At 36.8% G+C, this 22,734-nt stretch overlaps 1 protein-coding gene across 1 annotated transcript in view; it reads left to right on the forward strand.

The window, feature by feature from the left end:
• The first annotated feature begins 445 nt into the window (after positions 1-445).
• Positions 446-22,734, forward strand: part of ANGPT1 (angiopoietin 1) — a 162,736-nt gene continuing 140,447 nt past the window's right edge. Inside the window, exon 1 of the mRNA XM_033000156.2 lies at positions 446-1,040. Within this exon, the coding sequence (XP_032856047.1) occupies positions 744-1,040 (297 nt within the window). The 5' untranslated portion in view covers positions 446-743. The remainder of the gene's footprint in view (positions 1,041-22,734) is intronic.

The raw sequence follows: 22,734 nt of genomic DNA on the forward strand, positions 1-22,734 counted from the left end.
CATTCGCCTGACTTAGAATTCTTCAATAGTTACTGAGCACTGCAGAACTGAAAGTATCTTTAATTTCAGTGCTTTGTATATTTACAGAGGGATTACAACAAACTTCTACACTTTATCTACATTTTAATAGGTCAGTGTGAACATATGAAGTGTATTAAGGTGGACTGCCTTACTTATTAAACTTACGTGAATTCATCAAAAGCCCTTAGCAGTTGTATGCAATAGGGGCTGGAAAGCCATGCATGATTTGAGGTCATGCATCCAGCCAGTTTGTAAGATGATCCCTCTGTACCGAGCCATCAGCCATCCTTAGCATAGGGGCGCACTCATACACGCATTCCTGTCAAGTCATCTTGTGAAAGGCTGCTTGCTTCCAGCTTGGCTTGAAAGTGCAACCTTAATAAAACTCACTGAAGTCTGAGAGAAAATAGCAGTTCTGCAGCAGATAGTGTAGGGGAAAGAGACTGGGATATGCATATGCAGCTGACTAAAGCAGGCTACATGCTGGACTGTAACAGAGAGGAAACAATAAATCTTAACTACTATGCAATAAATATTCCAAATTTTAACTAAGGAAGCTATCCTCAGAGTGAAATTAAAAAAGTAACGGTTTATCCAAGCTTGATTACTAAAGTGCGCTTCTCCAGTCCTTTTCCCAAAGACTTTAAGGGAAATTAAGAACAAATTTAAAGAAAGAGGAAGAAAAAGTTTGTCTTAAAGTAGGAAAGGAAAGCAATAATAACATGTCAGTTTTCCTTTCCTTTGCTTTCCTGGCAGCGGTTCTTGCTCATATAGGCTGTAATAACCAGCGTCGGGGTCCAGAAGCCAGTGGGAGAAGATTTAACCGGATTCAGCATGGGCAATGCACCTATACTTTCATTCTGCCAGAACAGGACGGGAACTGTCGTGAAAGCACGACAGACCAGTACAACACAAATGCTCTTCAGAGAGATGCTCCTCACGTGGAACAGGATTTCTCTTCCCAGAAACTGCAACATCTGGAACATGTGATGGAAAATTACACTCAGTGGCTGCAAAAAGTAAGTGTTTCTTTTTTTAATTTCTCACAATAATGAATTTTTTTGCTGATGCTTATGCTGTTCAAAGTTTTCATTAGTTTCTGTGAGAACTGAGGTAGTAAGGATTGATCTAGTCCATGGCTGTGTAGGGGAGAAATGTTTCAGCCAGAGTGCACCCTTCTTAGTGACATTGCTCTTGGGTGAAGAATTTTCTTCACATTACTGAAAGAAGCAACTTCTTAAAGCTTTATCTCAAGAGACCAAGGATGTTTGTGAGCCAGAGAACACAATCCTCCAGAGACTCTAATGACAGAACTTACTAAGTATTCCTATAAACTCTACTTATAGTTCACAGCGTCAGATCAGATGCCATGCAGGATACCTGCTATTCTGACAGCAAAAGGGAGCATTTTAAAAAATCAGCATTTAAAGACACTGGGTTAAGAATATCATTGTTCCTCCATAAATAGATCCTGTAATACTATTCTGCCCAGCTAATTGCTGGAAAGAAAGAAGAAAGCAAATAGGCATTCACATCCTTAAAACACTGCAGTAAAATTTTTTAACTGTGTAGATTACACTGGACTTGGAACAGCCTGTTTTAATTTGTGTGTGTATATGTGCATTCTTTCATGGAAAGGGAAAAATTAGTTTGAAGGTGTTGCAGTAACTTAGCAGAAGTAATTATTTTTAAGAAATTGTGCAATAGCTCTGAACTTCTAATGAACTTTTCAGTATTTTATGTGTGAGCTGAAGTTTGGGCTTGAAAGTACTTAAATACATGAATAATTTCACTCATATGAGCAGTCCCATTCACTTTAAAAGGGTTACTCACTTGTGTAAAATTACATACCTTGCAGGATCCTGTCCATACCTTGATAATGAAAATACCTTGGGATAGAAGACCGGTAAAAATAAATAAACAAATAGTCTTTTTATATAATTACTTGTAATATTCCCATTCTCACACTGGCATTTTGACCTGGCAAAACTTAGAAAATTGAGCAACTGAGTGGTGCAACCAGTCATGTAAGATGGCACAAGAAAACTGCTGTATGTACCCATTTGAGTTACATGATTTAACTCTAACACAAGTTCATACTAAGAATGAAGATAAGTAAAAATCTAGGGAAGACTCTACTAGTTGAGCTAAAACTTTATATTAGCATAGTTACTGTTACCTATCTCATTTGCAAGTTTTGTTTCATCCAGACAGGATAAAAGACAGAAATATGTTAAACAGCATATACAACCATCCCCCTAAACCTACTAAAATCTTTAGAGATGATTTCCTGATCTCTTGGTAAATTAATTGTGCTCTTTGCATATCTAGCTCTAGCAAGAGAGAAAGGACTCTGTCCAGTAAACCTGTGACTATGAAACAAAATATAACCAAGCATTTATTTTTTAGACTACTTTCCTCATTTTTTAATATCTTGGTCTGCTTTGGGGAATATAAAGCTGGAAATGAGGGAATGTCTTTTGTAGAGGAAAGCATTTCTTAGGAAATTATTTTACTGTACCTTGTGAGGCTGAGGCAAACACTAAAAAGAGGAAAGTTGTTATCGGTGTTTATGCACACATGATTTTACTTCAGCAAATTGCCTGCTGAATCATGCTTATAAGACTTTACTTATTCTGTGTTTGTCCACTAGAGACTGAACTAAGATCACTGTTTCACTGTGAACTGAACATGAAGAAATATGAGTCTCTGGAGTGTGAATGTCTGAGTTAGGGTTAGTCCTCTCACACTTTGGAGGGAAGTGATTAAACAGGTAGGAAGCCCATTGAAAGGGGTTTATTTTTGAGGACTGTTTTCTTCTGCAGTGATTGTAAAACTGGCTATGGGCAGATCCATCCCCCTTCTCCTTTCCTTCCCAGCCCCCAACCCTCAACTCCCAGGGGTTTACATAAAACTGGGATTGTGCACGTATCTCCATGTGTCAGTTTTCCCTGGAATGAAAGGACCCATTTCTCTGTGTGATGGAGTATGGCTCATTCTAGACAAATGAAGCTGATGCAGCTCCATTATAGCATCTCTGAATACTGAATTTGCTTTGTTGCTGTTGCCATTACAAAGTGTCTCAGCCATAACTCATTTCCTTTCAAAACAAGCATAATGCTTAAGTGCAATGAATATATTACGTAGATATCTTGCATCTCATTTTTATACTCTGCATTTATTTTTCCCTCTAGATTTTTAGTATCAGATATAACTGCTGCTAAACTAAACAGCATTTTACAATGCACCTGCTGTGAACAAAATGAAGAATAATTAATGGTTATAGGTCTGTGACTGAAAGTGAATAGTTATAGTAAGAAATAATGCTTAAGAATTTGAGTTATATTCTGACTTTACATAAAGGAAATACGTTTATTACTTCAGGTAATACATCTAACTTTAATTAAAATTGTACATAGGCAATGTTTGACAGGGTGAATTATTTTCTCAGCACAAATACTAGCCTGCAATATTGAAAGAATATTTATTAAGAAGGGTTGTAAGAGTTATGTTTTGCTTAACTCTGTAGTAATTTAATTTAAAAATGTTTTTCCTTGATATCTAAACGATCAGATTTCTAGAAGCAAAGCAAGTAGTATTTTTTTTTAAAAAGACAATATTTTTATGCTTAAAACTGTAAGTACTTCTTTGATGACCTAAAAGCTTGGCTGTAGATAATAATGCACTTGCTTGGGGAGCCAATTACAGGCAATTAAGTCCCAGCCTTGTCCATTAGCATTTGCATATCTATAGTCAGCATAACTGGGATTGGTTGTCAAACCAGGAACATGGCAAAAAGCTCTGCGCAGAAACTACTCTGAGGAAGATGACTTAGTAAACATTTTTAGAGATTTTCCTAGAACTGTTTATTTTAATACCGGATAACTTTCCCCATTGTTTAAGCCTGGGTTTCATTTCTGCAATATGTTTATACTAATAGTTCAAAACAAACAGTTCATCACATTTTCTTTCTTGCAGTAACTAACTGGCACATGTGATACTGTTTGGGATTTAATTGCAGTGCCTAAGTATTGCCAAAGAGGAGTTACATGAAATGTTATCATCATGTCTTTCTTGGGAACTTTCTGTTAGTCAGCTTGGTATTGATGGACTCAGTATACATTCAGGATAGCTATACAGATGAGTTTTTCATATACTTATCCCTCAGTCCAAATAGTACTAACAATTTTATTGCAGTAATAAGTGAGTTTTACATGATCCATTCTTTCTTTTTTTTTTCTCATCATTACCTATGCAGAATATGATAAAAGTTTAAAACAAATGCTTAATGATAGTATACTATAAAAGGCTAAAACAGAGGTACAAGTTTGAGTTGTAAGTGAACCACAATAACTCTGGTCAGCCAGTATCCAAACTTTTTTTTTTTTTTTTTTCTCTGCAAATACTGATGGCACCACTACACTTAAACCAAATAAAGAAGCTTCAGTTCACTTCTCTTTCCCTTCAAAGAGCCTGTGCTGTCACCAGCTATAACAGAAGTATAAAATGATGAGCTGGATTCAATCATTGAAGAAATAAATTATGAGTAATTTTTCTGGGGTATCTGTAGTCATTTGATAGTCTACATTAAAGTTTATTCTTACCATGGTTTTGATAAATTATTTGTCTATGGCATTCTTTGTGCTTTCTGTTGACTTCCTTATTTTGCAGAAGTAACATTGCAAGTGCTCACTTGCATTTTAAAAATGTAAGGAAAGTAGGTTTTGAGGGGGACCTGTTATTGTATAGAAGAAACTGGCTTTTGGAAAGACAGATGTCTGTCACTGTGTTCTGTGGCGCTCCATTGAAAGTCTGCCCCTCTTTACTGTCTTTATCAGCAGTGCCTAGCACTGCAATGAAATAGTAATAATATTCATATGTATGTGGAGTGGCTGGATTTTGCCTTGGATTTTATATGGTTTGCTGAAGATATGAAAATTCCTTACATGTAACTCTTTCTGTGAAACTGTGGAAAAGTGTTGACAGAGCCTGCCCTGAATAGGGCACATCTAAAGAGCTATCATAATATCCTATGAGGCAAATTTATATTAATATAAAGATGGAGGTGGCCATAGTGTGTGTAAAATTTTGTCACATTAAGAAACCAATTTTCCCTAGTTGAACTATTACAAGGATAGTAAAAGTTCCATTTTATTTATGGTTATGTCTCACTGGGCATTTTGTAATGTAACATGTGAACTTAAAGTCCACGTAATATTTGGATATTCTGTACAACCAGGAGATCAGTAATGAACTCATGTTAATTTTTACAAATAAAAGCAGGTTGTTGGATTTGGAATCTGCCATTCTGCTTGTATAAACATTACTAACAGGTCTGTGTAAGGGATGGCTTTCCAGTAAATCTTTCATTTTTCAAGGTGGACAAAGGCTAAAAAGAAGCAGTGAGAAAGCTTCATCCAAAACTGGCCGCTAGACTTCTGTTTGGCATCCAGCTTGAACCTGGATTTCTTGTCTAGACCAAGGGGCTATTTACTGTTCTAGATGCTCCTTTTTTGCTTTGCAGTCAGTGAATTCTCATATCCAAAGCAGAGCCTCATTCCAATGATATTTGAAGTGCAGCTCCCACAAACAAGCTGAGAATCAAATGGTGGGATTCAAATTAGGGAGATTACTTATATAGTATGTACTACGTAATAGGTAAGTATATATAAAAGTCAAATCCAAGGAGCAAAGATAAGTTCATGGAAACAAATTTGTTCTAAGAAAATTCACATTTGAATGTAAAACCAAAAATATTTATTTACCTCCAAAAAACTGCTTGGCCAATAATATGCCTGCATTTCAAAACTTTATTCATCAAATTACTGAAGTCCTTGGGATATTCTGAGGTACTCACAAGAAAGAGGCAAGTCTTCAAATGTGGATATGCCTGAAAGCTTTACATTATTGGGGGATAACCTATTTGGCAATGTTTTTTTTAAGAAGCAGAAGAATCAGAGAAGTAGAATGAAGAGTAGCCACATTTGGTAGGAAATGACTTAAAAAAAATATTTCCCATGCTTGGACAGAAGGATTTATCATAATGTGCAGTAGAACCTGAATGTGTTTATTTTCAGTGATGACAGCTGTAATTAGGAACTTTCTGGTAACAATAAAATATTACATTTATTAGTCATCAGAACTGTCCAACGGGGATGCCCAGTGGGAGATCTCATTTGGAGCACTGAGAGCTTTTATAAATGAAACTGATATAAAGTAAATGGCGTGTCATTTTGAGGGTGCTGAGAACTCATCGTTCCCATTCCCTTCTGTGGTTTGGAAGCAAACTCTACTTCACAGTGCTGGGTGCCTTGGAAAAAAAAAAAAAAAAAAGGACAGCCTATGTGGGAAAATGATAAAGCTGGGTATTTTAGGCCTGCATCATCCCACCCAAATTTCTGGCCAAAACCCAGAGATACCCAAGATAGGTTTTTCTTTGCTGTGGGGAATCTCTTAGTGCTGTGTCAAGAGACAGTAGCAAGCCCAGAGGAAGAGCAAGCTATTTGAACTGTCCTGTGGAAGTCCCTGCTTCTCTTCATTTACTCCAGGGAAATCCCAAGCAGCTCACTTCCTGATTTAAATGACTCACATAAGTGCAATGGATTTAAGCTTTACTTATGTCCATGGCTGTAGCATAGAATTCCCTTGTGACTCCAAGAAAATCATAAACTTTAAGTATTCCTGTTGCCCTTTTCTAACAGAGATATAGTGCTACTACTCAATTTCACAAGGCTGTTGGGAGGCTTAATATGTTATTTTCTGTGTTTCTTTTGGAGTCTTTCTGGTGGAAGGTATTTTGTGCTGTTAACAGTTTATGTATGTTAATCATACTTTCAATGTTTACAGAAAAAGATGTGAGATTAAAAAATCTTTCAGAAGGAAATTGGTTTTAAAATTATTAACTAAAATAATGTATAAAAACCAAGCAGATAAATACAATGAATATGAATCTATAATGCTAAGCATGTCTTGCGGGTTGCAGGTGAGTAAATAGATTATATTTGTCCTGCTAACAGTGAGAATGGTCCTCATTCTTGCAGCATTCTTAAATCCTGTCAAGCAGCTGCTGTTCCAACCTGTATTCATCTAAGATGAATAAGATTGTAGCTTAGTCTTGTATGGATTTTCAGGAAGACTAGTGAGGAACAGCTAGTTCTTCAGAGCTTTTGTTACCAGCAATTTTTAATAATCTTGTCATTATCAATATAATTTATTGCAAGCATATCCTGAAAGGTGAAGCTACTTAACAACCTGCTCATATTCATCTCATTTTACGGTCCAGCTTAGTTCAGTCCTCTTCTATGTATTTGCAATAAGATGCAAACAAAGAAGAGCAAGTAGATGGCAGATCTTCTAGAACCAGTATCACATTTTTAGCTGTGCTGCAAACCTCATCTTCAGCACCAGCAGCTCAAATGCCTTGCATAAACAGCCCTGGTGTAAAAGTCTTCCCAGTAGCATAAGGATTTCCTCTCTTGTTAAAGGGTTGAAGTTTGATTAGGAAAAGGAAATTGAAATAGTTTCATATTTCATAGGAAGGGTTCTTTTCCTTATGAAACAAGCTGTACTTTAGCAGAAGATTACTCTTGTGTAACCACATGTGCAAATTTTAGATGGTGTTATGAAACACCAGGGTGATGAATATTCACTTGGAAGGGCAACTTTGAAATGCCATAAATTGTTGCACATTATTTGCACTACATTCTCATTAATGTTCCTGCACAAAGATCAAGCTTAGCTTTTTGTTACCTTAGTTAGGAATTGGGTTAATCTAAAGCAGTGTAAATCACTCCTAAACTGGGATAAGAAGTCTATCCAGGGGCTTACACCAGTTTAACTACCCCTGTTTAAAAGTAATGCAAGTCAAACTAGTGCAACTTCCTTGTCTAAACAAGATCTAACAGTGAGGCTGTGTTCAGCGTTGAACAAGTATATGAGTACAGACAGGCATAGGGTCAGCTGGAAAGATGCTTAAGTTGCACTATTCTATATTTCTAAAACTTAGTTACTTTCAGCATTAAAATAAACAAGCCAATCAGCCAAACAAAAAAAAAAGGTTTAAGATCATTTGATAATCCTCTGAGGAAGTTGTATAGAAAATCAGTATTCTAGGCTATGGAGTTACATGATTGAAAGAAATTTCCTACTTCTTACTCCCTTGACTAGCTTCTAGGAGCAGAAATTAAAAAAAAAAAATCATTAAGAAAAGGATAATAGTTAGAGAACTATGCTAGTGATAGCTGTGCCTTTAGCAAAGGTACTTTAAATGTCTGTTATATGGTAGTACGTGGTCAATCATATGATCTGTGTTACTACTCCTGTCTTACAAGAGAAAGAAATAGGCTGAAAGTGCAGATATGATCTTGCAGTTGGAAAATATGGGTTGAAGAGCCATGAGTAAAAAAGTGGCTGATCAAAAATTCTGTAAGAAGTCTGGAGAATTCCTTTCCCTTGGAAACCTTGCGCACACATATGCATACACATACATACATATATGCATTTAGATTTTTGGAGTGTTTGGTGTTAAGGTACATGGAAATCTGCTTATAAGTGTTGTGTATTAAATCCATTCTTATGTTTTATACCTACTTACCTTGCCTGCTGTTAATCTGTTCTTCTGGAATTGACCTATTGGCTCAAAAAAAAAATAGAAGAGTTGGTAGCAAGATGAAACCTTGTGTATTGTACGTGCATTAATTCTGTGTGAACGAGTCCCTATACTGGGTTGCTGATAAATTATAAGTATGCTTTTGCTTTTGTCCTTTCCAGAATGTATTTGAAGCAAGAATTTTCGTATATTCTGGAAAAAATATTGGACCTTTGTACTCCCCTTCCCAGACTTGTTTTTATCCTTACATGTGCATATGTTGCAAGACAAACCTGACTGTGCTTTGTGCATGCATGACATCTGCTTCTTAAATAGGATTTGTCATAACTTTACAGTTATAATTTTTCATCAGGTCTTCTGGGAATTTTTATTTGTTGGAGTAAATTCTTGCCATTTGTCATGTTTTGTCTAGTTGTCTTGTTGCAAGTAATATACCAGGCGTTCCTTCTGCAATAGGAATGTATGGGAACAACCAAAATCCACTTGTTCCAGTTAGCAGAATTCCCTTCTGACTCTGTTGTGCCCGAGGATTTGGGTCCTGGCACTCTTTTTCTCCCTCCGTACGAAGTAGGCAAATAGGCTTGAGAGATTACCCTAGAGATAGGATAAGCTCTGAGCATCCCTGCCAGGAAATTAAGGAAAGACTGGAGAACTGTGGGAGAAGACTGGGAGTATGAGCAGATGACCTTAGAAGGTAATTTGTCTCTTTGTGACAACATGACTTCTTTTGCACTAGAGCATAGATGATCAGATTGGTGCTAATCAATTTTGAATCTGAAAACTATTTCTGCTGCAGGCTGATATGCCATTTATAGACTGATCTTGCCTTCTTTCACATCTAAACTTCCTTTAAAGGCTTTCTGTGTGCAAGAGGATTTTCTTGAAAGATACTATCTATGTTACAAAACTTCTGTTTTAGGGATAACACTGTTGATCAGGCTAGGCTTTTAGTTTCCTCATCCATGATCTGCATCAGCCTAAACCTAAAGAGGGAACTTGCAAGGTTTCAAAGAGAAAAGCACTGGTGTTGTTTGAGTGCTCCTGCCCACTATTTTAAATGTTACAGCAAGCTTTCAGTCATTTTCCTCATCCCTCCAGAGCCTTTGAAGGCTCTCCAGCCTAAAAATCTAATATTTTCTATGAAAAACCTGTGTATAAACGACTTGATATTTCTGAAAGCTCACAGAAATGCTTTACATACAACCTCATTCTCTGAAGTCTCCTCCAACACCAAAGGACTCAATGAAGACTGCTACAGCCTTGGAAAACCAGGTGTTCCTATGTAGACAGTAGTTGAAATGAGGATTTAGGGTCACTGCCATTATCATTTAAGTATTAAGTATATGTATTTGTGTCATAGTTAAATGTTCACCCTCTACAGTCTTAACTCATCGGGAAATTCCTGTGGCCTTCTAGGCCACATCAGCAAGTCAACGCAGTAACAGGCAGCTGCCGAACCATGATGCCTTTGGTGCTGTGCCTGGAATTTTGACAATCTGCTTAGAGGGAGACTTGCTCAAAGAGATGACCTAATCTCTTCCTGAATGAACTATTCCCCTTTGTTCCTTGGCTAAAACTTCATACTTCACTCTGTGTGACTTACCATAGTAGAGATAAATGGTCAAGGGCCACCTATCTTTCCTGCGTCACTTCTATCCTGTTAATGGGAAAGGCCATCAATGCTTTGCTACAAAGTTTTTCTGTGTTACTATTTTTGTGCAGAGGAGATATGGACTGCAAAATTCTTTATCACTTTAGCCTGTTAACTACAGAGGCGATGATTAAGGTTGTTTCTCTTCGCATTTTTCTTGAATGATCCAGTTTGATCTCTTGGCTTTTGCAAGAATTCTGGTTGATGCAATAAATATCCTTTTGTATATTTCTCTGACACAGTTTACTTCCATGACATCGTACAGCTCAACCGTTATGGCTTCTGCCTTCATGTCAGCTGTTAATTATTTGTACCTGTTATAATACCAGAGTTATGCAGCGAAGCGTAAGCAAGATAACTATTTGCAGAGGCACACAAGGCAAGAGGAGTTTGCCAAGTACCAAAGGGTTATCGTTAAAGGTGAATGATGATTACAGCAGAATAAATTCAATAACTGTTGGTAAAAGATAAATTTTTATAGTTTAATCTGCTAGATGAGCCATTGTGCCAGTCACTGTACAAAGATATAATACATAGCTCTGTCTGCAACTGAGAACTATCCTGCTGAATGAGTGATTTCAGATCCTCATTAGCTGAGTTTTACTGAGAAAGCTGGCTTTGTTTCACACTCCACTAACCTACCTGAAACCAGGGTATTTGTTGAGTTTCTGCTTCTTACCTCACTGGCAAAATGCTTGTAGGTTATTACATGCTTACATACACTGTTCTAAGGACACAATGTAATGCTTGGGTAAACTATGTGAGATATATGTGATAATTTTTTGGGTTGGATAAACTGTAAATGCAGTAAGAATATATGTAGCTTTTTCAAGTGCTTTTTTACGATTTTTGAATTCCATAAAATAGTTACGTGACAGGTAACTCCCAAAGAAGGTGAAGACGAGTTTGTAACTACAGGCTATTGCCTCTTGGAAAGGGTCATCTCAGAGAAAGCGTAAGGAACCTGAAAAAAGATTGGAAAGGCTATATATAAGGTGGAAGGTAGGGGTGGTGCTTCAGAGCTAGAAGTGTGCCTATTTGAAGTTGATAGAGGATCTTCATCAAAAGTTGACAGGCAGAGTGAAGGTTGCTGTTGTAATTCCTAAATTTGTGTGCTGCCCAAGGTATCAACATGTCACTAAAGCACATACAATAAGATAACTTGTCCTGCAGTGACAGAAAAGTCTGAAAAATTACTCTGGTATACAGCACTATGTTCAGTAAAATGCCCTGAAACAACGTAGCTGTAAACTTTACTGTCTGTGTGGCCCTACAAAGATCATAATAATATGTATTTCAATAGTACTACAGTCTGCTGAAGAAAAACTCATCATAGTTGAGAAAGATTTTATTTAAAGTAAGACTTTTCATTAAAAAAAAAAAACAGAAAAATTATTTTTTTAAAAATTTAAGAAGAATACAGACGTGAGGCAAAATGTTTGTCAGCATGTTTTAATGAGGAAACTGTGAATTGTCCAAATTTTGCTGGTTATTAAAGTATCTGAAATGCAGACGACACCCAGCTGAAATGTTGAGTAGAACCATAATGCCATATGTGGCAGTACAGGTGGTCACCAACATGTCACACTCTTACCAGGAATGCTCTCGCATCTGTCAGTTACAGCCTCAATGGTATTGTTTGTGTTTGCTGGATATACTTGACCATTGAGTGACGAAACAATTTACTAGCATCAAGCAAGCACCATGGAGAGTCTGTGATGAGCTAGAAGTCAGAAATATTAGAAAGGCATTTGCCCAAACTTGCTAACTTTAGATTTTGCAAGATCTAATGACTTGACCCCAAAAGTGCCAAGGATCCTCTTTTGAGATGATGGTACTCAGAACTTTCCAGGAAACATCTAGCACATTACAAGATTTACCACTATAAAGTAAGTTGTTTTCATTTCACCATTGGAAAGTGTTATCACAAGCACATAGCTACTTTTCGGTATACTTTAACAGGAGGTAGAACCAAGTGGGAATTGCCCTGTTACTCTAAACAAGCACACATCTATTTTATACTTTTGGATAAGTGGATGAGAATGGGAAGTCCAGATACTTCCTGTAGGAACCTTGCTATAGAGAACAGTGTCACAGAAATTCAAAGCATCAGAAAAGGTGAATTATAATTCTTTGCACAGTTAATCTAGGGGATCACATGACTTAGAGACCTGTTTTTTCCAGTGCATGATAATCATTGTGGCCCATGCTTTACTGGCCACCAATAAGTCTTAAAAACAAAAAAATACTTCATTCTTGTTATGTATACAGTGAGTGAATTAAGTATTTAAGTGTTTATATATCATATGAATATGTTGACTTTTAAACTGTGATGGATATAGAAACATTAAAAAGAGATATAAAATTAAACACAGAAATAAAATAATTTGTCTGGTATTCAGGATCTTAAAGCTAGGATTACTGATTGTATTTCTTTAATGCTTAACCAATAAGCCAAAAAAATGCAGCAGTTACCTTCTACCTTAATGCCTCCTGGTGCTGCCTGCAAAAAACATGCATTAAGGACCCTAGAAATAAAAAGAAAAAAAAAAGAAGTTTCCTTGATCCAGGATTTAACACTCCTACACATCTTGGAAACATCTAGTAATTTGGCCACTGACCCCCTGGGGTATTTCCTAGAAGCAGAATTGAGCAAGACTGAAAATTTTTTTGCTGCGCTGTTATAGACATGAAGATATGACATGAATTCTTGATTTGTAAAATATGAACCAAGTGTGACATCCTTTTCCTTTTTATGCATTTTTAAAGTCTACTTAAACATTTTCATTCATTATTTTGCTGTTGAAATAATGCAGAGCTCCTGAAATGATGATCAAAACTCTTTGGTCCTTTGCCATTAGAATTAGCCTTTTTTTTTTTTTTTTTTCTCCAGGCTATAACTCACCATGATGGAACACTGGAAATGTGTTCTAGGGTAAATTTCCCATTTTCATTCTTCTTAAGTTTCAAGATGACACCTCAGTGTTAGTTATGTCAGTGTGGTTTTGAATGCTGTCATGTTTTCGCTTACATAGTAAAAATCCTTCTGAAAGGCTATAAGCAAGCTGCAGCAAGATTATTTTTAGAGTACTACTCATAAAACAGTACAAGCTTTATATTGTGAGACAGCTTCACATCCTAAGTCAGAGTTTCTCAGTGTTTTTTCTATCAGAGTAGATATTAATTTTGGGTTTGCTTCTATCAGGCTTAGTCTGGTATTGCTATCACATTTTCCAGGTGTTTCTAGAATGAGCCCTTACCAAAAAGTATGGCTAGAAAAAAACAGGAATTTCCTATGGGAACATGAAGCCAAAGGAGGTTTTGAATACATTCCACAAACTCAAACCATTATCATTAAATACTCGCAAGAGGATTAGAAACGGGAAAAAAAAAAAGTCTGGACTCTCACCCAGAGTGTGTTGTTAATGAATTCCTGTGGCGCTTGGCCTGGTGCTGCTCACAATGAATCAGCGGTAAAAATCTGAGCTCAGTTCCTGTCCAGGAAAGGGCATTTCCCAACCTCAGGCCCACCCAGCTGATGCCAACCCCTTGCCCTTCTCCTTGCCTTTCAGGAGGGGCAGAAGTTCCAGGTCCACTTTTGGGCACTGACTCTCTGGATTCACCTAATTCAAAACACCTCTGCCCTAATGTAGGGACATTTCTTAATGGTAAGAGACAGACCTCAGCTTTGTCTGGACAAACCTATTTGGCAGAATAGGAAATTTCCAGATGGTCAGGAAGAATTTTAAAGGGCTGAAGGGGTATGTTGCAAAATGCTAGCCTGGCACCCACAGAGGCTGAAGTCTGTTATTTATGGAAAAGCAGAGGCAGAAAACAGATGGTGTGCTTCCTCACAATATGCTCTACAATTGCTGCATTGTGTCAGAATAAATCTGTGGGGTACCACATCAAGAACTATGATAGTACGGTCTCTATGCCCAGCCAGTTCTTTCCTCTGTGTGCCTAGAAAGATACCAGCTAATACCATGTGCAGTGGCAGTTTTATAATACAAAAAAGACCACTTTTAGAAAACCCTGGAACAACAGCATGTCAGAAATCACGTCAATGGCATCAGTGGAATGATGCCAATGTCAATTTGCTGCAGCTGAAAGAAGGCTCAAGACCAGTCTGTGAGAAGCAGACAAACTCAGGTTTTTTTGTACATCTGAGGACAGGATTCTGTGTACAGCTTTTATTATGTGCACAGCCTTCTCCCAGCACTCCTCAGGCCTGAAAGTGGGATGTACACCTTGAGAACAGTTTTATAAAGAAAATTTCTATATTTCATTTTTGTTCACGTCAAAAAACCATAAACACAACTTTGCCTATCGGGTTTTTATTCCTCTTTCCAGTCCCTTAAAACATCAAAGAAGAACTGAGATACCTGTTGAAACAGAAACACTCAAATTGATCAGACAGATTATCTTAATTTAAACCTAGTTTTGGATTCTATCTGGAATGTATTTTCAGGGGACATTTGAGATTTTTGTGTTTCTTTTGCTGAAGCTAGTCAGGAAATGTTTTTGTTTGTTCTACAATGTTTTAAAATAGAAAAAATATTTTTTGTTGACATTTTCTGCAGATTATTTGGACATTTCCATGAGAGATTTGTGTGACAGAATTGCTAAATAGCAGATATAATCCAGTCAGAGACCTTCCAACCTGAGGGCTTGAGACCTCAGGTAAAAGTAGCTATGTGGCAGAGGGCAACAACTGTAAACCAAAGTGTTGTGGTTTTCATCCAAAAGGTTAAAATTCTTGGTTAAACAATGTATTCTGTCCCATTTTTATCTATTTATTTATTTATAAATTAATCTTTATTTTCTTTTTAAAAAATGAGTTTTTCATAAACTGAAAGAAATGTCACCAGAAAACATTTTTCTGCTGATAAAATCAACAGACTACTACAAATTGACTGTCTTAGGTCTGACTTGAGTGAAAGTAGAATCAAGTTCCAGTATTATCTTGGGATATGAAGGAGAAGTCTAAGAGTAATATCCATGTACAGGCAGAGTGGAGATGTTAGAAAAGAGTGCACTGTATTGGTGTCCTGTTTATCTGGGAACAGTTGCTTCTGCAGTTCCTTTTTTTTTTTTTTTTTTTTTTTTCCTGAAAAAGATAGAGAGAATATGCATGTGGAATGTTGTTGATATAGAAAAAAATCATGCAAACTGTCCTCACTGAACTAGAGGCGTCTGAGTTCAAAGAGAACCATTTGTAACTTTTTTTCTACTGCACTGGTTTTTGGATTAATTAAGAAAATATTTTTTAGCTGCCTGATTTAGTTCATGCTAAAGGAAAGAAAATCATCAATCTGAATAAGAAAAAGCTCTTACAGCAATTATGTTGCAAAACAAAAAATTAGATCCATGCTGAACACATGATAAAATTCCACTGTTTTATTTAGTGATATACCAGAAATACATCTCTGGATGTTGTAGACATGATCTGAAAACTAGAGGGTCTTTTTTTTTGGAACTTGGTGGAGCCTGCATGACTTGGTTGATAGGGCTATATTGTCATTCCTCTGGCATCTGATGATGATGATGCCTTTTAATATCATATGCCAGTCATAAAGCCCACGTACATTTTACTTCTGTGTTTCTGCACTGCAACATGCTGAGAAAAAAATCTTACTGAGAATGTGACCAGATAAAATTTTAAAAATTATAAGAACTACTTCAGTGTCTTTCCCCATAAACCATCTCTGGTTGCTTGAATTTTTAACCTGTTCATATTTTTCAGCTTGTGCTATCTTTGCTAACCAGTGAGGAACTTCAGGTGTCTGTGATTCTTTTGTATAGTTCTTTTTGCAAAATGATTGTTTATTAAAGATGTATTTTCCAAATAATATTTGACTTTTATTGCCTTCCTTTGGGATATATTTTGTATATGGAGGAAAAATAGTTTGCCCAATTCTTAAATCCAGAAGTTATTTTATAGTATAACTACCTAGAAGCAAGTAATGAAGGTTTTTGATACTTATTTTAATTATAGAGCACAGATAAAAAGGTCAGAATTAAACAACTTGTCCTTCACTATTCATCACAACTGAATAATGCACATTAAATGAAATATGGAGTGGAGCAGGAACACATCTGTTGTTAGTACAGGTGAAATGCAATTTCAGTAAATATTTACAGGATTTTTAGCTTGGAACAAAGTTTACAGAACTACGGACGAGCTTGAGAAGAAAATGTTATCATGATTATGTTTCAAATTATGAACAACAGTTTGCTTACGTTTTCTGATATAAATAAAGCATCTAAGAAGAGATCTTAGCTATAGCGATGTCAGAAACAGAACTTCAAGTAATTTTAGTGCAGTCAAGACTGCATATCAAACTCTGCTGGTTTAATTTCTGGCATTGTGAAAGAAGTAGTGTTCATGTCTTAAGTGCCATGCATATATCTATTATAGATCTATTTAATATTGGCAGAGTGAGTCTTGCACTAATTTTTTAAATAATTGCAACAACTGATCATACTTCCATAACCTTTTGTATTCAGGATCTCAACACATTTTACAGACATCAGTGAATAAAGCTTCACAGCAGTCAGAAGGCTTGGTGATAGCATTAATTTTGTTCTCATTATCCAGGGGAAAACCCAAGGTACACATGCGGTAGCTGATGTACCTTTAGACTCTTGGGAAATCTAAGTACAGCCAACAGTAAAATGAAGACTTGAGGCAGCTCAGTTGTTTGTATGACAGCTATCAGAATACTTCACAGTAATACAGATAGGAGTATCCAGCTGCCTCTCAGGTTACTCATCCCATTGCTGTCTGGAAATTTTTTGTTGTGTGGCAGTTACTGATTTCACGGCTGCTGTAAATTGACACTGCTTATCCTAGATTAGTGGAATGGTGTTGATTTAAATTAGCTAGGCATCTGGATGCTCATGCATGCATCAAAACCTCATTCTCAATGCGTCAAAACCCACGCTTCTTTGATGGATTTCCTCACTTTATTGGAATGAAAACTAAACTTCCTAGAGCTCCTGTGCATATCCATGCTATTTCATTTTCTCAATCAATTTCCAAAGTGGCCTTTTTTTTTGCTTTCTTGAGAGACCAGCCCTGGACATACAACCTGATGTGCGAAGGGGCAGTGATACTGTGCAACAGTGTATCCTCAGCACTACCTGTGAAAAAGCCAAACCATTTGAAACCTACTTCTGGTGGTCAAATGAAGAGAGCCATTTCCGCTTCTTAGCAAGTAAAAACCTTTCCTAAACTGAAGAGATTTCGTTATGTTACAGCCCATTGCTTCCCATTGCTGCAGAGAAGGTATGGAAACATCTAACAGAACTAACTTTTAAAATGAAAAATAAAATCTGAAATTTACTGAAAATGCCTTACAATGTCCCGCAGAATTTATTATCAACAAAACCTCTCTCCACTGGGGTTAAAAGTGATGACAGGTAAAATACAGAGCATGTGCTGTATCATATGAATCATGCTAAAAACCCGTCCAAATGATTTATGAAATTTATAGACCCAATAGTATTTTACATAAAGAATGTATGTTAAAACCATTTGTTTAATCACCATCAGGAAAATCACACAGTTTAACAGTAGTTTTAAAGCAATTCCTTGTTTTCCTTTTAATATATGTCATTTGAAGTTTAGAGGCTCCTGCAAATTCAGAGCCTAGAAGTGTGTTAGGAGAAAAATGTAAAATCTGACCTTCACAGGGGCTGTGGGAGCTACCCCTGACATCAGCAGGATAGCTGGCTGTTTAGTGTTATTGAAAATCCATACATAGATTACATTTTCAAAGATGACTAGTAATCAGGGTGCACAAGCTGCAATGCTCATCTCTTAGGAGCTACAGAATCAAAATCTGTTGAAAATTAGACCTCTTAAGAAACTCTGAAGTCCTCCAAAATGAGAGAAGTCCAGATCAGATAGTATATAGGGCAGTCTTGTGACCATTAAGTCAACAGAGGTAACAAAATTCCACATTGTTATCCAGGTTGAAAATGATGGAGTTTCCTTATAGTCTTTTTTTTTTTTTTTCCTGATCTCTGTCTATGGCAAGATGACCCCCTTAGTGGATGAGGTAAAGGCTGTGAATGTTGTCTATCTAGACTTTAGTAAAGCCTGTGATGTAGTTTCCCACAGCATTCTCCTGGAGAAACCGGCTGCTCATGGCTTGGATGGGTGTACTCTTTGCTGGATAAAAAACTGGCTGGATGGCTGGGCCCAAAGAGTTGTGGTGAAAGGAGTTAAATCGAGCTGGTGGCCAATCACAAGTGATGTTCCCCAGGGCTCAGTATTGGGGCCAGATCTGTTTAATATCTTTATCAGTGATCTGGATGAGGGGATTGAGTGCACATTCAGTAAGATTGCAGACAACACCAAGTCGGGCAGGAGTGTTGATCTGCTTGAGGGCGGGAAGGCTCTACAAGGGGATCTGGACAGGCTGGATTGGTGGTGAGAGGCCAATTGTGTGAGGTTCAACAAGGCTCAGGGCCGCGTCCTGCACTTGGGTCACATCAACCCCCCTGCAACACTACAGGCTTTGGGAAGATTGGCTGGAAAGCTGCCTAGTGGAAAAAGACCTGGGGGTGTTGGTCGACAGCTGGCTGCATATGATCCAGCATGGTGCCCAGGTGGCCAAGAAGGCCAATAACATTCTGGCTTGTATCAGAAATAGCGTGGTCAGCAGAACCAAGGAAGTGATTGTCCCCCTGTACTCAGCACTGGTGATGCCACACATCGAATACCATGTTCAGTGTTGGGCCCCTCACTACAAGAAAGACATTGGGCTGATGGAGCGTGTCCAGAGAAGGGCAACAAAGCTGGTGAAGGGTCCAAAGCACAAGTCTTATGAGGAGTGGCTGAGGAAACTGGAGTTGTTTAGCCTGGAGAAAAAGAGGCTCAGGGGAAACATTATTGCTTTCTACAGCTACCTGAAGGGAGGTTGTAGCGAGGTGGGTGTTGGTCTGTTTTCCCAAGTAACAAGAGAAAATGGTCCTAAGTTGTACTAGGGGAGATTTGGATTGGATATTAGGAAAAATTTCTTCACCAAAAAGGTTATCAAACACTGGAACAGGCTGCCCAGGGAAGTGGTTGATTCACCATCCCTGGAGGTATTTGAAAGACTGTGTAGATGTGCTTAGGGAGATGGCTTAGTGGTGGGCTTGGCAGCGTTATGTTAATGGTTGGACTCAATGATCTTAAAGGTCTTTTCCAACTTAAACGATTCTATGATTCTATGAATAACAGAGATGAGTTTGTTGTAAAATGGTTACAAAATATGAACATTTTAAAGGGATTTGCCTCTACCCAGAGTTTTGGACCAAATTCCTCAACACTCTTGTGTTGTTTCATACATATTTTTGACTTGGTTCCCAGGCAAAATGTCATTCATTGCAGAACGAGTAACTATATTTAATTGATTTTTTATGAATGAATCTGATGTTGCTACATATTTTCCTAAACCCACATTGTGTGAATTTTCAGATACAGAAAGGAAAGCATTGTGGTTTTATATATTGCTATTATATCCATCTTTCCAAATTTAACACGTTTGCTATACTGTGTACAATTTTAGCTGACTCTTCATATGTTTCTGCATGGTTTTTTACTGTAGGTCTTAGAAAATCTTTGTTCATATAAATATTTAGAATAGCATACTTTTGTTTGATTTATAATTTTTTCAAATGTCTTCTAGTTTGGAAGAGCTAGCTTGTTAGGTCAAGCCACTGTTATCTCTGTTACATAGCATGTAAGGGAATGAACTATTAAAATACATAAGCACAAACAAATTTGGTAAAAATGTAAGGAATATCAGCAGTAAAGACGTTATTTCACTGTTGAGTAGAAAACACATCAGATTTTCTGTAGGAAGAAGAAATGATAGGAAAATTCCAAGAAACAATATTATTATATCTGAAAAACTGTAGAAGAATTTTCAACTGAAGATAAATGATCCAGTCTTTTATCACTACCTCAAACACTCCTTGCAACAGAAAAAGAAAGTTTTATGTGAACTTGTAGGATTATCTGTATTTTAATACCCTTTTTTATGTTATTAAGGCTAGAGAATGTTAATACTAATTTGATTTTGATTAATTTCTCTCACTGACATAAGATATTTTCTCTTTCTTGTTATACTTACTGGAATATCCACTGGCCTTGCTTCTGTTTCTGCTTATGTTGGCTGTAGATCAGTATAGCATCTCTTGAGTTCAGCAAATTGTAACTACAAGCAGAACAGGCATTGTTTTCTTTTGCATGTGTACACATAATTTTCAACATATGGTTCCAAGCATATTCTTGATTTAAATTGTCACTAACTTCAATGTATGCTTGGTTTTTATTTTTGTTCTACTTCTATGTTTTGCATTTGTTACCCAAGAGATTCATAGCCAGCAACAAGGCTCCTTCTTTGGGCAACACCCAAAAGGATTTAAATGAAGGCAGCTAGAAAACTCCATTGTATGAAGGCATCCAAAGATAATTAGGTTGCCTGGTACAAGGAACTATGAAGACAAGTGAGACTGGGAGTAGTGAATACACTCTGAATTAACAATTGCTACTAGCATAGGAGATTTTGAGAGTTACTACAGATCAGCTTTCATCTGGAGGTAGTCTAACTTCTGGTGAGGCCAACTTTTCCTCCAGATACTCACCACACCAGGGAGACACTGAAAAAGTTGTATTTTCCTCTTATTTCATCACATGATCCAAGTACACTTTGGCAGACTTTGGTATTCCTTTGGCAGAAGAGAACCTTTAAGATATATATAATCTTTTTTGCCTTCCAGTTATGATTCAGAAATACCTAAATTGTGTTAGTTGAGCATACTGTCTTGAAGAGTAAGATGCAAAAAAGGATTATGTCCCATCTAGGAATTCATGAGTGCTTTAAAAGAAGGATATTGAATGAAACTCAAAACATCTGCAACTTTGAATGACAGAATATATGTTTTGGAAGAATCTTTTTATCACATTTTGTTTATTATTTACTGTCACTGAATCCACTTATACTGACTTCAGAAATAACATTAGCTAACTGCATTACAAATGTGAAAAGGAATGTCTCTTCAGCACAGGCTGATTTGGTTGAAAGTTGGCATAATGTTAAAGTCATAAAAAATAATGTTGCAGAGTGTGCTGTTTAAATATCCTGTTACAAAATACATATTTTTTACCTGGTGATAGTGAAAATTGAGACATATAATAATTCTGATGTAAGCACTGACAATTTTATATGCATTCGTCATACTAATACTGACCTCTGTTGCTTTGAGGGCAAGGTTAGTTCTTAGTAACACAGTTTTAGTTCAAGTTTAGCATATTTTTCTCATGTCATTAAATGTTATTCTCAATCTATCAGGTTTGGTGGAATTAATAGAGTGATTTAAATTTTGAATTTCCTGTTCTTCATATCAAGAGGTTATATAATTGTAAGAGATGAATACACACTGAGCTTCATCACCTCTGCTGAATATCCTGAACAACTGGAAGATGAATAGGATTTTAAAGATTGGAAGGGAGGTCATTTTATAGAGAAAAAATCTTGCTTTTTTTTTTTTTTTTTTTTTTTTTTTTTCTAAAGTAAAATAAGCTGATCACTTTTAACTTTTTGTCAGATTAGTTGTCCGTACTTCCAGTCATCACAATAGGACTTTTCAGCACTTCTTTATATAATCTGAGTGTAGATGTCCAGAATTGTACAAATTAGTCCTGTCTTTACATTTTTTTTTCTCTAGAAAGCTTCAACTAATAAAGATGACATTTGTTGGCAGAAGCTTTAATTTCTAGCTGTTAAATAATCATCTGCCTCCCCAATCTCCATATAAATATTTTTATGGAAAACTGAAGCAAAAAGTTTATTCAGTTGTAGGTCCATACAGGGATTACCTTTAATTTTCAACCTTTTCTTCACTACCTATTTGCCTTGTTTCTTTATTCCTTGTTCTCTTTTTATTTATTATAACTTGGCATTAGATGATCTATTCAAGCGCCTCTGTTCTTTATGGCATAGTTTTATTTCCTCATTAGTATGTTTTTTCCTTTGATCATTAACTGTAGGTAACTTTCCAGTTCTCACTCTATTACTCAGGTAGTTTCAAGAATTTTCCAAAATTTTATAATTAGGTTTCAGTTTGATCAGGAATTATTATTTATTATTATATGTGAAAGGAAATGTAATCCTGGCTCAGAAACAGCCAGTCTGATCAGCTGGCTCTGTGCCGCAGGTCTTGGATTCCCTGAGATCCCAGAGGTGCAGAGGAACTGGAGTGCCTAAGAGTCAAAGCTGACCCAGAAACCTTGGCACTTGGATGCTATGGTTCCCACGAGCTTTGAAACTCCTGGCTTCATGTCTGTCCAGGCTGAAATTGAGCCAAGAGCTTGCTAACCTTGGAGGACCTGGGAGTCTGGACATTTGCAGCTGGCAACCCCAGGACTCTCTGGGTCACAGGTCCTTGCAAACTC

This window comes from Tyto alba, unplaced genomic scaffold (assembly GCF_018691265.1).
Source record: "Tyto alba isolate M040663 unplaced genomic scaffold, T.alba_DEE_v4.0 Super-Scaffold_9, whole genome shotgun sequence".
Classification (NCBI taxonomy): domain Eukaryota; kingdom Metazoa; phylum Chordata; class Aves; order Strigiformes; family Tytonidae; genus Tyto; species Tyto alba.